Below are 14769 nucleotides of genomic sequence, written 5' to 3' on the forward strand. Positions count from 1 at the left end.
CCCATCTTTCCCAACTTCGATGCGTCTTCCCTTGATGGAAAAGAGTTTCAGTGCTCTCTTCCCCCACGAAACCCTGCACAGGAAGATGGAGCAAGGCTATAGTTTGGTCGCTGTTAAAGACAACGACCCACAGCAAGTAGTGAGCGTTATGTTTACAGAAGAATACAAAAGCAAGGTTTACGAAGAAGACAAAATTCATGATGGGGATGCAATGTGTCAGTTGGGATTAGACTTGATGCAGTCCGTTCATAAGAAAGCGAAACCATTGCTAGACGAATATGCAAAAACAAACTCTATTTTCTTCGTCTCACATACGGCTACAAATCCAGATTATCGTTCTTTAGGCATCGTGGAAAACCTCACGGACCTCTTACGTGCGGGCTTAGAAGAAAATACAGCGGTTTACTGTCAGGTGACGGCGAACAGGTGGGCAAATCATTTGATCAGAAGGCACGGTATGCATGTTATGGAAGAAGTTTTTTATGACGAGTATGAATACGAAGGCGTCAAAGTATTCGAGGGACTCTCAAAAAAGGAAGTTTCCGCAAAAGCTTTGTTCATTTTGCTTTGAATAGAAATTCATTGTAGCTTATTGGCGTTTGGTTGTACATATAGAAAAATAGATTTTGAAACTAATCAGCTTATTTCAGAATATTACTGACAAAAAACTCTTCAAGTTGTAGAATCGTACAATACCACAATTTATCAATCATGTACATATATCAACATACCTATACATTTTTATATACATACTTATACATACTTGTACATGCATGTACAAAGAACGATGTATAATGTCGAATAATACTTGGCGCGAATAAAGAATCATTAATTTAGAATTATACTTAGCTAAAGAAATTTCATTGCTTGTTGTTGTACATAGTTGAAAAGTTACTTTGAGAATATAAAACAATCACTGCAAACATTTGAATTATGAAAGTGTATGGAGAAACATCTCAACAATTATTGCCTCATGTATCAAAGATATCTTTAAACAAAAAGATGCGAATGACAAATCTTTAAACGCAAACATATTTCCGCATATTAAAAGAGCATTTATCGCTTGTTTAAGATGTCATACCTCGGTCATGCTGTGAAATAGCCAGCGACGAGTAAACAACACAAAACCATACCACAATCACGTGCAATACCGCACATCAGCGCGAAAAATCTTCAATGTCTTAAGTCGAACAAGGCAGAGAAGTGTATCATCCAAGAAATGTTACAAGGTGAATTGAACTCGATTACATGGAAATCCATCAAAATACAGTCCTAGCTCATTTTTTCATCGAATTTAATTCTTACATAAATAAATACATGCAATGCCTTAGGACTGTTTATAAAATGTAAAACTTACCCAGTTATGTAACGTCTTCAGTTGCGCAATTTTAATTAATATAATACGTAAGATGATTACATGCACAGTACATACTGCATATTCCCTATTTTGTGATTACATGCACGATTTACTAAGTTGCACAACGTCTTTAGATGCACGATTAAGATAGCGCGTCTCTTTATATGCCTTCCATTTGCTTGACGTCGTCCAGTGATGCAGTTAACTCGTCCAGAACATCGAGACCCATCGAGCCCTCGACTTCGCGGGCCGCTTCGCATATCACTAAAATGAAACAGAAAATAACTTCATGTAAGATTTTTTAATGATCAAAAGCAGAGCTTTCAAAGCGACTAATGATTATATATAGGTAACAATCATTGTCCCCACTGTCCTACCAACTGAACTACAAGATCAACTGTGGACTTTAATGATATTTTAAAACACAGTTCTAGTTTCTTTCACATCTTAATATCATAGATAATAACATCACGTTGTTGTGATGTACTCATGTATAGTAACAAGATAATCAATGTCTTCAATGTTCTACAAACTAAACTACAAGATCAGTTGTAGAATATGATGATACTTCAAAACACAGTTCTAGTTTCTTTCATATCTTAATATCATAGATAATAACATCACGTTGTTGTGATATACTCAGGTATAGTAACAAGATAATCATTGTCTTCAATGTTCTACCAACTAAACTACAAGATCAACTGTAGACTATGATGATATTTCAAAACACAGTTCCAGTTTCTTTCATATCTTAATATCATAGAAAATAACATCACGTTGTTGTGATGTAATCAGATATCTGTAGTAACAAGATAATTATACAGCTTTGTTCTACCTTTATCTAAATCTTCCATTGTTGCGTCATTAAAAACAGTTTCAATAGCTTCAGCAGCCAGTTGTACTTCCATTTCAGATTGCTCTTTTCCTTTCCGGACAATTTCAGATATATCTCCAATGCCGGTTGCCTTGCGCAGACATTCAGCGTTCACGACATCTTTAGGGTAAACCTACAAGGTACATCGATTTCTTTAAGATTGGAGAAAGGAACGGAAACTATTGCCATTTTTGGCAGCAAACCGCAAGCTAATAAACAAGCTAATTATAATTTGGATAAAATACTTTGTCCAGGTATGGAGATTTTATATAGAGGTCAGTGACATGGCACAGTTCAATATTTTATTTGAGTACCACGAGTACTCTGGTAATAAGAGTTACTTCGTCCAGGTAGTTATATACAGGTCAGTGACAAGGCACAACTGAGCAAAGTAAACAAACCTTTGATGTTAAATCTGTTAGCTCTTGCGTCACTTCTTCGGCTAATAATGCAAAATATTCATCATATGAAAATTTCATCTCAACCCAACAAAAATAAATTATATTTCCAAACAAAATGGCCGATAAACTTTTTCGGGGACGCGTGGAAAGACTGGGATCGACCAGACATTGTTCCTTTTACTTTATAGACTTCATCACACTAACTTCCCGAGACAAAAAACACATGATCCCTAACTTGTTCCCAGACCCCGACTCCTACAAACTTTCTCGGGAAGTCTGGGTCTGCACGCAAGCTAAAGAAGCCCCAGTTATCCTCAAATGTACCATACCTATTTTCTGCTCATTTTCTGAAGGCTTGAGCGCAGATTTAGGTGTCACACCGTCTTTGCTCACTTGGCTTAATCTCTCCGATTGAACTGCATCCAGTTTGGCAATGAGATCAGCTGCCCGGTCAAGATTGTCTTGAAGAGAACTAATAAAGATGTTAGTTGTTTTTATGTGTAAAATATTGAGGAACTGGCGACGCACAAGAACTATTGTGATTTGATAAACTAAGACAAATATTTTTCAGAAATTTCTTTCCCGTCTTTAAAATAAAAACTATTAATCTACTGCTCTGGCGGCAGACACCCGGGGTGGTCACACGAAGCCCAGATAGCGTTATCCATTGGATGGTAAAATTTTCAACTTTATAAAGAAGGTGTTTATATTTTTCTTATGACAAAGAAATTTTGTAATCTTAGAAGCAATATTTTCTTTAAGTGATTGCTCAGTCCAAGTCGTATATTTTTCACTTTTGGGAGGTTTTAAAACGTTCAATAAAACTTACTGTCCAATGGATAGCGCTATTCGATTTTCGTGCACCTGGCCCCTGCTTGACATGACAGACGATGTAGGAAGCCAGTTAAGCAGCTATACTTACTGGTTAGCTGATGTCTTATGTTTCTGTTTCAAAAATGAAACATCAATTCCTTCCTTCTCTAAAGACAGAAGGGCTTCGACATCAACCGCTGAAAAGAAACGGAAAACTCATTAGAAAACATTTGATTGTCAAGTGCGTTAAGTGCATTTGAATCTTCATTCGCTCAAAAAACTTTAAATTCAGGCCTGGTTAAACAGTTTGCGATTTATAACTTCGAAGAACAAGAGTCACAAAATTGTCCTCAACATATTGCGTTTCCTTTTTGATTGAACGAGGTAAAGTCGTTGTCTCAAAAGGCAAATAAAACATTGAAAAGTCGCTATACACTGGTAAATTGACTTTTTCTACAAGTACATTCCTTTGTGCAGTTATAAACATTTGTGTCATCACATGCTGGTTAGCAAGAGAGCTGTAGACACAGAAGAAATTTAAGTAAAGACGGATAAACTCACTTGACAATTCTTTTAATTCATTTTCTTTTGCGTTTCTCTAAATAAATTGTAAATTGAATAAGTCATTGAAACAATTAAATACTCCTTGAATGTATTTCCTTTTATGGGCATCTGTGTAAATTATAACATTGAATATATTATTAACATAATTAAATACATCCTTAAATTTAATTCCTTGTATGGTCATATGAATGAATCATAAATTTAATACATTATTAACAAATTCATTATCCTTTAAAATTTCTCTTTCTTAAACCTAATATAACATCATAAGATGGTCCGCAAAAGAAGAGAAACACAAGACTATAATTCCGATTGTAACATGGAACTTTACGACTTCAGTCACTCTTTGAAATAAGTAATACTCAAACGACTGAATTCCATCAATCTGAATACCTTACCACCCCCCCCATGATATGAAAAATGGTCGGTAAACACTCGGTCATTTTTAAATATATAAACATCGAGAAAAGCATTTCATCAATTCACTTACGATCGATGTTATCGTTCTTTTACCTTCACTTCCGAAAGTAAAAGTCTGTCAGTAAACCAGTGAGATCGCCCGTATAATAATTGACCCCCCCCCGTTCTATTATAAGAATGTACAATACGTTTAACGTTACAACATTACCTCGTTTTTCTCTTTCTCTTCTTTCGTCTTCGCCTCGTTTATACGCTCTTTTTCTTTTTCTTCTTCGTCTTCAAGTTGCTAAACATTAAAGTTTGTTTTCAGCATACCACAAAAGCACAAAAACAAACGGAAATGACGAAAGCAAACACTACAAGTGCGCATGTGCATGGATGCAACTGATCGCAATGTTTACAGTCATTTCACACTAACGCGCAAAAATTAACTTAGACGGGAAGACTTCTATATATATAAAAAAATTCATCTGAATTTTTCTCAACACAAGAAACCTTTTCATGAAAACTGTACCAATGACTAGATATTTATGAAATATGAATACTATAATTATTTTAGTGAAATGTTCCTCAAAAAGTTAATCAATTATATCGATTACTCTGATATTCTACTGCAAAAAAGAAGAACCAGACCTTTTTAAGTTTCTCCATCAATTTTGAATGAGCACCATCCGTCAATCCGTCCAAAACGCAATCGACATAGTTTTTTGCAAACACGTTATCTTTCACGAAAGCTTGAAGGCTAAACACACATCAACACAGACGTTTTAGGTTAACATAACACTTCTTTGGGATTCGATGAAAGTAATTTGATGTTGAAACTAGAGTCATTATATACTCCAGTCTATTGTCTATCAGAAGTGATCTGATGTTGAAACGTGAGTCCTTATATACTCCAGTCTAATGTCTTCATCAGGAGTAATCTGATGTTGAAACTTGAGTTTTATATACTCCAGTCTAGTGTCTTCATTAGGAGTGATCTGATGTTGAAACGTGAGTCCTTATATACTCCAGTCTAATGTCTTCATCAGGAGTAATCTGATGTTAAAACTTGAGTCCTTATATACTCCAGTCTAATGTCTTCATCAGGAGTAATCTGATGATGAAACTTGAGTCCTTATATACTCCAGTCTAGTGTCTTCATCAGAAGTGATCTGATGTTGAAACTTGAGTCCTTATATACTCCAGTTTTGTGTCTTCATCAGGAGTGATCTGATGTTGAAACTTGAGTTCTTAAATACTCCAGTCTAATGTCGTCATCAGGAATGATCTGATGTTGAAACTTGAGTTCTTATAAACACCAGTCTTGTGTCTTCATCAGGAGTGATCTGATGTTGAAACTTGAGTCCTTATATACTCCAGTCTAGTGTCTTAGTCAGGAGTGATCTGATGTTGAAACTTGAGTTCCAATATACTCCAGTCTAGTGCTTATATACCTCTATCTAGTGCCTTCAAAAGGAGTGATCTGATGTAGAAATCTTACCTCTGCGCATAATATACCCCAGTGCTATCCCCATATACACTAAAAAGTAGATCTGAATCCTCTTTTGTTATGGTTGCCATTGATGAATCAAACGTTGGTGAAAATGAGCTGAATGGTCCATACTTCAAATAAGTCACTACGCAAGAAATATACAATTGATAAAACACAGGCCTCAATTATCTTTAGAGGTTGAAGACGGGGAATCACACAAAATACTTTATGTAATAGCAATAACAATGAAGATAGTCTACAATATGAAGTTTCATTGCAACAAACATGAAGTACCTGGGGACATCTTGTTTTTCTTGTCCTCCTTAAAGACGTTCGTTGAGAAAGTTCCGGTGGTCAGCTTTCCGGTGAGCGAAGCCAGATTTACTGGTATTGAATAACTTCCGGTCTCTGTGTAAAGACAAATGTGTCTACAAAAATCCTTTCGTTACAGATATCTCTTGCACTTTATGAGAGCCACGCGATGCATATTGGAGATATTTTCCTACAATGCATCCAGGGGCGGATTATCCAGTTGGCTGATTAGGCTTTGGCCTACAGACCCGGGCTTTCGACTACAGACCCGGGCTTAGGCCTACAGACCCGGGCTTTCGAAAGGCCCTTTGTATCTGGACACAATTAGGATTTGAAGTTTTTACTTTCCTGGCTAGGCTGCTAGCTAAATGTGCTTAACTAAGATAATTTACGCTGTTGAAACCTTACGAGCAATTGAATGCAGAGGAAAATGGCTTTCGTATTATCTACTTTTCAAATGTTAAATGCTCAGAACTCGTGAATTATTGCCTTTTCCTATTTCCCTGACCATGTCAATGATTTTTGAAATTTTTTTAACTTTAAAAAGAATTTTTCCCATTTTCTACATTATGAGTTACTAACAGGAAATGCAAAGCAAAGAAAAACTGAACTCAGTGAGAGGAATAGATACCACTTAAAGGCCCTTAACTTTGTCTTAGCTTACAGACCCCTCTAATTAGTAATCCGCCACAGAATGCATCGGAACCACTTCAAGGCCCTTAACTTTGTCTTAGCTTACAGGTCCCCCCTAATTAGTAATCCGCCACAGAATGCATCGGAACCACTTAAAGGCCCTTAACTTTGTCTTAGCTTACAGCCCCTAATTAGTAATCAGCTACAGAATGCATTGGAACCACTTAAACTTCTTACCTTTGGCGCATGGATTACAGCTCCCAATTAGTAATCCGCCACAGAATGCATCGGAACCACTTCAAGGCCCTTAACTTTGTCTTAGCTTACAGCCCCTAATTAGTAATCCGCCACAGAATGCATCGGAACCACTTAACTTTGAAGACCCTTAACTTTGTCTTAGCTTACAGCCCCCCCTAATTAGTAATCCGCCACAGAATGCATCGGAACCACTTAAAGGCCCTTAACTTTGTCTTAGCTTACAGCCCCATTAGTAATCCGCCACAGAATGCATCGGAACCACTTAACTTGGAAGGCCCTTAACTTGTCTTAGCTTACCAATTAGTAATCCGCCACAGAATGCATCGGAACCACTTAACTTGGAAGGCCCTTAACTTTGTCTTAGCTTACAGCCCCCTAATTAGTAATCCGCCATGGAACCACTTCAAGGCCCTTAACTTTGTCTTAGCTTACAGCCCCTATTAGTAATCCGCCACAGAATGCATCGGAACCACTTAACTTTGAAGACCCTTAACTTTGTCTTAGCTTACAGCCCCTAATTAGTAAACCGCCACAGAATGCATCGGAACCACTTAAAGGCCCTTAACTTTGTCTTAGCTTACAGCCCCCAATTAGTAATCCGCCACAGAATGCATCGGAGCATCTGAAACTTACCTAAATCGGCGCATGGATTCAAAATAGCCAGACTTGTGTTGCCTTCCGAGTCTGTACGAAGGAATCCGATCTATAATTGTGTGAGACGATCAATAAAATATGATTGCGTAACACACCAAGGGTTGTCAGTAGTATATTTTAAAAAAATTCACATTTCAATCTTAATCTCAATACTATAATTTCCCAAGCAACATTTGCACTTTATTTTCCTTGAACATTAAGTAGAAGATAGACTTTTTACATGTTTGTAAATGTAGATCGTCCAGGTTGGTATAGTCCTGAGAAAGACTGTTTTTGTTGTTGTTGACTGAGGTTTCGACAACCTTAGCGGTAGTCATCTTCAGTGTCAAATGAGGAGTAAACATCAGGTTAGCCGTATTTGTTATCTGGTTCTTACGTCAATACACAATTGACACCCAAACATTTCCTGTAGTGGCGCTAAGGTTTCATTTGACTCTGAAGATGACTACCGCTAAGGTTGTCGAAACGTTAGTCAACAACAACAAAAACAGTCCTTCTCAGAACTATACCAACCTGGACGATCTACATTTACCAACATGTAATTTTAGCAAAATAACATTGTCAATATACTAACGTTGCTGTTTGAATATTTCTTTGCCAATTTCTCGGCAGCTTTTCGCGCGGCTTCCTCTGCCTTTGCTTGTATTCTTTGACCGGCAGTTGCCCGTTTCCTGCAAGCAGAGAAGAAAAAATTCAACAACAAATCAGTGTTTCAGTACAAGCAAGATTATTCAACGAGTTTTTCATATTGAATTTTGACTTCAATGCTACCAAATATCATTCGTAAGTTTTTTCCATCACTTAAAAAACAAAACATGCGATGAATCGTCAATTTTTCCTTCGATTAAGAAATAACCACTCTTTGTGCTTTAGTATATATAAGATAAGCAAAGAACCGCCATAGTTGAGTAATTTATGCTACATGACACAACGTCACTGAACACGATAATATATGCAGTCAAGCAAAGCCCGAACTTTCCCAATCATCTGTCAGGGTCTGCAAACTGACTTCCACAAAAGGGAAGTTTCATAGGAGGCCTGAACACTCTTCGAAAACAAAGAATATTTAGCAGGAAGTTGGCAAACCATTTTATATGAAATGCAATCAGCGCAATCAATAACGCAAACTTCGTAAATTGGCTATGCACTGTTTCCTCCTAATCAATCCCGGTGGTAAACACTGAAAAGCTCCAAACTCCTAGCACTTCATCTTACTTTGACTTGATATGATCCTTCCTCTTGCTCGCGGTCAGCAATGGTGTCCCTATACCATCCACCGTATCCACATCTATCACCGCATCTTCCTCGATTCGCTTGAAGCTTATCGATTCAGCTGGCGGATCCAATCCAATCGCACGATACAGACTACGAAACTTCTCCTGTTGTCGATAAACAAAGTACATGTGAAGTCTAAATTCTACGAAACTTCTCCTGTTGTCGATAAACAAAGTACATGTGAAGTCTAAATTCGTTGTCGATAAACAAAGTACATGTGAAGTCTACGAAACTTCTCCTGTTGTCGATAAACAAAGTCTAAATTCGTTGTCGATAAACAAAGTACATGTGAAGTCTAAATTCTACGAAACTTCTCCTGTTGTCGATAAACAAAGTACATGTGAAGTCTAAATTCTACGAAACTTCTCCTGTTGTCGATAAACAAAGTACATGTCAAGTCTAAATTCTACGAAACTTCTCCTGTAGTCGATAAACAAAGTTCATGTCAATTCTAAATTCTCATCCGCAAAAATGGAAGTTTACAACGTCTTCTAAACAAGTATTACACGAACTTTGCAAAGGAAAAATAATGAAAAATACATGAAGTAAAACCTCGAATAGTCCATATTTAAATTGAAATAGATATATCTACATATTAGACTTAATTCCAGCAATTGCCCAACATCATAATGAACAGCAAGTTTACGAAAACTGATCAACAACTGGCAAAGTAATGCTAAAAAATTCAAAAATTTCAGTTTTTGCTAAAAAAACTTGGCACAGACAGCATCCACATATCAATGTTCATATTTCTAGATAAGATGAAGTATTACACAATACGCACCGGCTCATCATTTTCGCACCAATTTGGAGCAATTTTTTTGCAGCTTTGTAGTAAACTGTTTCTGCTGTGTTGTAAATCATAGCATTGTTACACATCAGGTTGAAATCATCCTAAAGAGACAAAATAATTTCATCCCTACACAAAGTGGCTGTATTGTATTTGAAAAAACTGATCTGTTGAATATTTCGTTCGCAAGTTAAGAAATAAAAGATGTTTACTGTGTTTGCACAGGCTAGATGCAAACCGAGGACAATTTTGGGTGAACTTGAGAGCAGATCAGTGCAAGCCCGAGACCAAATTATTTTATTATTTCTTAGAGTTTTTATCATTTACTTTATTCTCATTGTTTTTAAAAAGATACATTAGACATTCAGTTGATTTTATGCATACACTAATGGAACAATATATAATATATATTTCATAACCATGCATGCTTATTTACGATTAACATCTACAAACCTATACAGATAAATGAGAAGACACACGATAAAAAAGATAAAAGATATTTGGTAATAAGCAAAGCAACACAGCACAGATACGAACCCGAAATTCCTCAAGTGACGTATATGCGTGAGTATCAATCTTGTATTTCATCATACTAAAATCCATTGGTCTCGATATGATACTGGAGTATCCTGGTGCCATGACGTCATTCACAGGATAAGCAAAGAAACCATTCACATCTTTCCTGCAAAAACGCATACACCTTAAGATTTTTGGGAGCAGACAAGAACAACGGTACAGAAGAAAACCTGCAAGAATAAATTAAACAGGAAAAATCCGTCAAAACTGGAATCTGTGATAAAAATTTACCTTTGCAATGATTGATGAAGGTTTCCAAGACATAACAACACAGAAGTTGGTTCCACATCGTAAAAATCTACAAAAGAACACAATTAAAGTAGCTTTACAGTAGCAGTAGATTTTAAACAGGTAAATTTAAAAATAGGTACTAAGGGGTATAAGCAGGCAAAAGCAGGTGGGCTATCCCCAGTTCGGGCCTGCAGGCTAGGACAAGTTGTGGACCTTTAACTTGTAAGTCATATTTCTTTTTCCCACTAAGTTTAGTCCCTTGATGACGTTTGCCTTCCTTGTATTTGTAACTCATAATATAAAAACTAGTTCATTTTAAAGTTAAAAGTTTCGAAAATCATGGAAATGATTGGCGGAACTGGGAAAACCCACTACTTCAATTAAACAGGACATAGTACAAAAGCCATTTTTCATCAATATTCAATAACTCGTACAGTTTCGACAGCATATAAACGGTCTGAAATAGCAAAAACTAAAACAAATTATGTCTAGATACTACGCCACAGACTCTCGAATGCCCGGGCCTGCAGGTACCTAAGTCTACTTAGCCTTCTGGGAACCCGCTACTGGCTACCCTGAAGAGAAGCCTACTTAGCCTTCTGGGAACACGCTACTGGCTATTCCGAAGAGAAGCCTACTAGGCCTTCTGGGAACCTGCTACTGGCTACCCCGAAGAGAAGCCTACTTAGCCTTTGGGAACCCGCTACTGGTTTCCCGAAGAGAAGCCTACTAAGCCTTCTGCGAACCTGCTACTGGCTACCCTGAAGAGAAGCCTACTGCCGATACAAACAGATTATTTAAAACAAATAAGCACAAGCATAAATGCTTATTTTACTGCTCACTGATTATAAAAAGAGAGTAATCAGCAGGCTTCTTATCCTGCCGTTGATATACATGAGAAATCTTAGAATCGCTTGCGAAAAATGTATTTGCACAGATTACATGCCGAACAAACACCATGCGTTTCAGTTTCTTCATTTTCCAGTTCAGCGCATTTGTTTACCTTGCGGTCTTGGCTTTTGATTTCTTTAAATCTAAAAACAAAACAATGCACTTATTGTAAACTTCCAAAATTGTAATCGAACTCGAAAAGCTCGTAATTAAAAGAAATCCTTCGATGAAACATTACAAAACAGTTATTTGCACTTACAAAATAACTACGGATCGATGGACGGTGCAAAGTTTCAAAAACGCAATTTGAATCAACCGTAAAGATTTCATAGATTTATTTCATTTCTCATTAACACACCTGGCCATGTTTGACTTGGTAAAATTCTCCTGGTAATTCTAGCAACAAGTTATCAATTATATAAAACTGCCCCACTGGATGAATAAATTTTGATGGTGGCCACGATTTATCACGATAAAATTCTCACTACGTATAATTCTGACTGCCAGTTACCATTGCAAAAATTAACCAACTAACTATTATATTTTAACATTATTTTATCGTTATAATTCTAGCCATGAGTTACTGTTACAAAACTACATCACCAACTATTAAATTTTGACGTTGACTACAAGTTGCCTTGACAAAATTCTAACCACGAATTACCACAGTAAAACACGGCGAAAATTATTACCTTTCGGTATTGACTACGAGTTACTTTGGGAAAAGTCTCATTAAAGTTGTGCGTTTAACAGAAAAATATGCGTTGCCATGACTACTTTGTCAGAAAGCAATCAGTACAGAGTATAGTAAAATCACGGGTCTGCTAAAATACATACAAATAAGCGTACGCTGGCTTACGGTGAAGTGTCCAAGTTTATATTGTCATGTCGTCCAGGTTAGTGGAGCTGGAGAAGGGCTGTTGGTGATGGTATTGGCAGGCGTTTTGACAACCTTACGGTAGTCCTCTTCAGAGTCAAGCGAGGAGTAACTTGTACTTGTATTCCCAGCTTGCCTCTAAAGATGACTATCTCTAAGGTTGTCAAAACGTCAGTCAACAACAACAAAAACAGTCCTTCTCATGACTATACCAACCTGGACGATCTACATCTATAAACATGTAACCATACTTTTAGCTTCAAACAATCATTGAATTTTCTTTTTCTCTACAATGTAATATCAATGGTTGTGTAAAAGCTACTTACAGTGGCGTAGCCAGTGTGCAAGCGTAAGCAGCCCGCAAGTTTTGGTCGTGCTAAGTGTTGCCCGCAAGTGTTGAACGACTAATGATGCAAACCTGTAAATAATTGTCTTTCTCGTTTTTTAAACAAACTCTGGGTTTCTATCCGTACCGTAGCAGCATGCAAATTTGTTCTGCTATGTAAATTTTAGAAGAGTAACATTATTCATTTCTTTAGAAATCTGTTGTTTCTACAATGAGTGAACACAGAAAAATGAACATAGCAGGACCAAATTTGCAGGCTGGCTATACACCACTGGTTATTTTGTTTGTAGAGGGCACACAAGCAGATAATAATCAGTGATGTAACGAGTTTGAAAATACATTTGTTGAGACAAACAGAAGACGACAACATGAAAGTATTATATTACGGGAAAAGTTAGCAATTTACTTTTGAGGAACCATTTCATAATCATGTTGATAAAAAAAACTGGATGAAACCGCAAAACTTTCAGAGGTTCAATTCACTTTCATTTTATCATGACACAAATTCTTATAAATCAATTTTTCTGTCATGTTTCCTTTGAAACCAAAATACCATATTATAAAATCTAAATAATCACAAATAATCTATAATGGATAAAAAAACTTACTTGGGAGGCTCAATGGGTTTAATGTGTATTTTTGGAATGGTTGGTTTGTTTTCATCAAGTCTTTGTCCGTCTAGTTTGGCTTTTTTCTTTGGTTTGTCAAGATTACTTTCAACCGTGGATGATGAATCAAATCCCTAGCAAAGTTAATCATGGCAAAACTATTAGAACAATACATAATTTTAACGAATCAAATCCCTAGCAAAGTTAATCATGGCAAAACTATTACAACAATACATAATTTTAACAAATCAAATCCCTAGCAAAGTTAATCATGGCAAAACTATTACAACAATACACAATTTTAATGAATCAAATCTCTAGCAAAGTTAATCATGGCAAAATTATTACAACAATACATAATTTTAACGAATCAAATCCCTAGCAAAGTTAATCATGGCAAAACTATTACAACAATACATAATTTTAATGAATCAAATCCCTAGCAAAGTTAATCATGGCAACAGGCAAAACTATTACAACAATGCATATTTTGAAAAACTTTTCATATTCATTAAACACACATCAGCAATAGTGTTTTTATACAGTTATAACACATAATCCAACATCACAGTTGATTCGCATAACTTTGTATGAAGAAACAGCTATATGAACATACAAGAAATTATAAAAATACTCTCGTTCTCCAAGCAGAATACAAAATTTTGGTCTCTATTGACCACCAGATTGGAAAGTTTTTAAACTGCACACCCAGATTTGATATTTAGATGGTCAAGAGCCCACATAGATAAAAATTGCACAGCTAGATCAGAGAATACAACACAAGCTTTACACTCCGGTTCATTTAAGTATTTACAATATATTGCAAGTACATTTTGAACATCCCCCAAACAGCAAGATAAAAATACCATAAACTACCTGTTCATCAATGGATTCAGCATGCTTTCTTTTTTTGCGCTCTTTAGAAGATGATCTCTTCTTCTTTTTCTTCTTTGTGGAATGATCTTTACCTTTCAGCACGTCAACTCTCTGGAAATTCTTTTCTTTTGATAATTTTGATTCACTGGGAGTCTTTTCCGGTGCTCCAACTTTCAAGACCAGTTTTATTGGTGGTTCGTCACTTTTACTTGATGCTAAACGAATTGGAAGGCTGAAATTAAGTAAATGAAGCAGAACAACCATTTCTTAACACGATGAATCCATGACCATGCAGTAAAGTTATAGTCAAGCCATTTCATCCAAAGTGATCATTCCAGCCATCTAGTTAATAAATAAACACACCTTTCCCAATATCAGATGTCTTCTTATGATGCTTCTTATGTTTCTTGCCCATTTCAATTCATGGTAAAAATAAAAAAGATGATTGGACCGAAGCTTTTGCAAATGTAGTTACATTTTATAATTCAAACAATACATCACGATATATGAGCCTGCAGTTTTATGTAGAACAAAATTTA

The 14769-nt window shown here is 36.3% G+C and overlaps 1 protein-coding gene across 1 annotated transcript; it reads right to left on the bottom strand.

Annotated features, from left to right (window-relative positions):
- Positions 1-1265: 1265 nt before the first annotated feature.
- On the bottom strand, positions 1266-14742 carry LOC124436155 (bromodomain-containing protein 9-like). Its single transcript, XM_046986079.1, has 22 exons — positions 14594-14742; positions 14231-14445; positions 13355-13488; positions 11575-11666; positions 10633-10699; positions 10363-10507; positions 9820-9929; positions 9394-9455; positions 9347-9351; positions 8976-9259; positions 8335-8431; positions 7740-7809; positions 6198-6311; positions 5913-6048; positions 5063-5171; positions 4638-4715; positions 4007-4043; positions 3555-3642; positions 2962-3104; positions 2633-2673; positions 2193-2364; positions 1266-1621 (listed from the first exon to the last, which is right to left on the bottom strand). The coding sequence occupies exons 1-22, from the start codon at positions 14643-14645 to the stop codon at positions 1518-1520; spliced, it is 2355 nt and encodes a 784-aa protein (XP_046842035.1). The 5' UTR covers positions 14646-14742; the 3' UTR covers positions 1266-1517.
- Between the last annotated feature and the right edge of the window lie 27 nt (positions 14743-14769).

The sequence above is a fragment of the Xenia sp. Carnegie-2017 genome, unplaced genomic scaffold (assembly GCF_021976095.1).
Source record: "Xenia sp. Carnegie-2017 unplaced genomic scaffold, XeniaSp_v1 HiC_scaffold_16, whole genome shotgun sequence".
Taxonomy (NCBI): Eukaryota; Metazoa; Cnidaria; class Anthozoa; order Malacalcyonacea; family Xeniidae; genus Xenia; species Xenia sp. Carnegie-2017.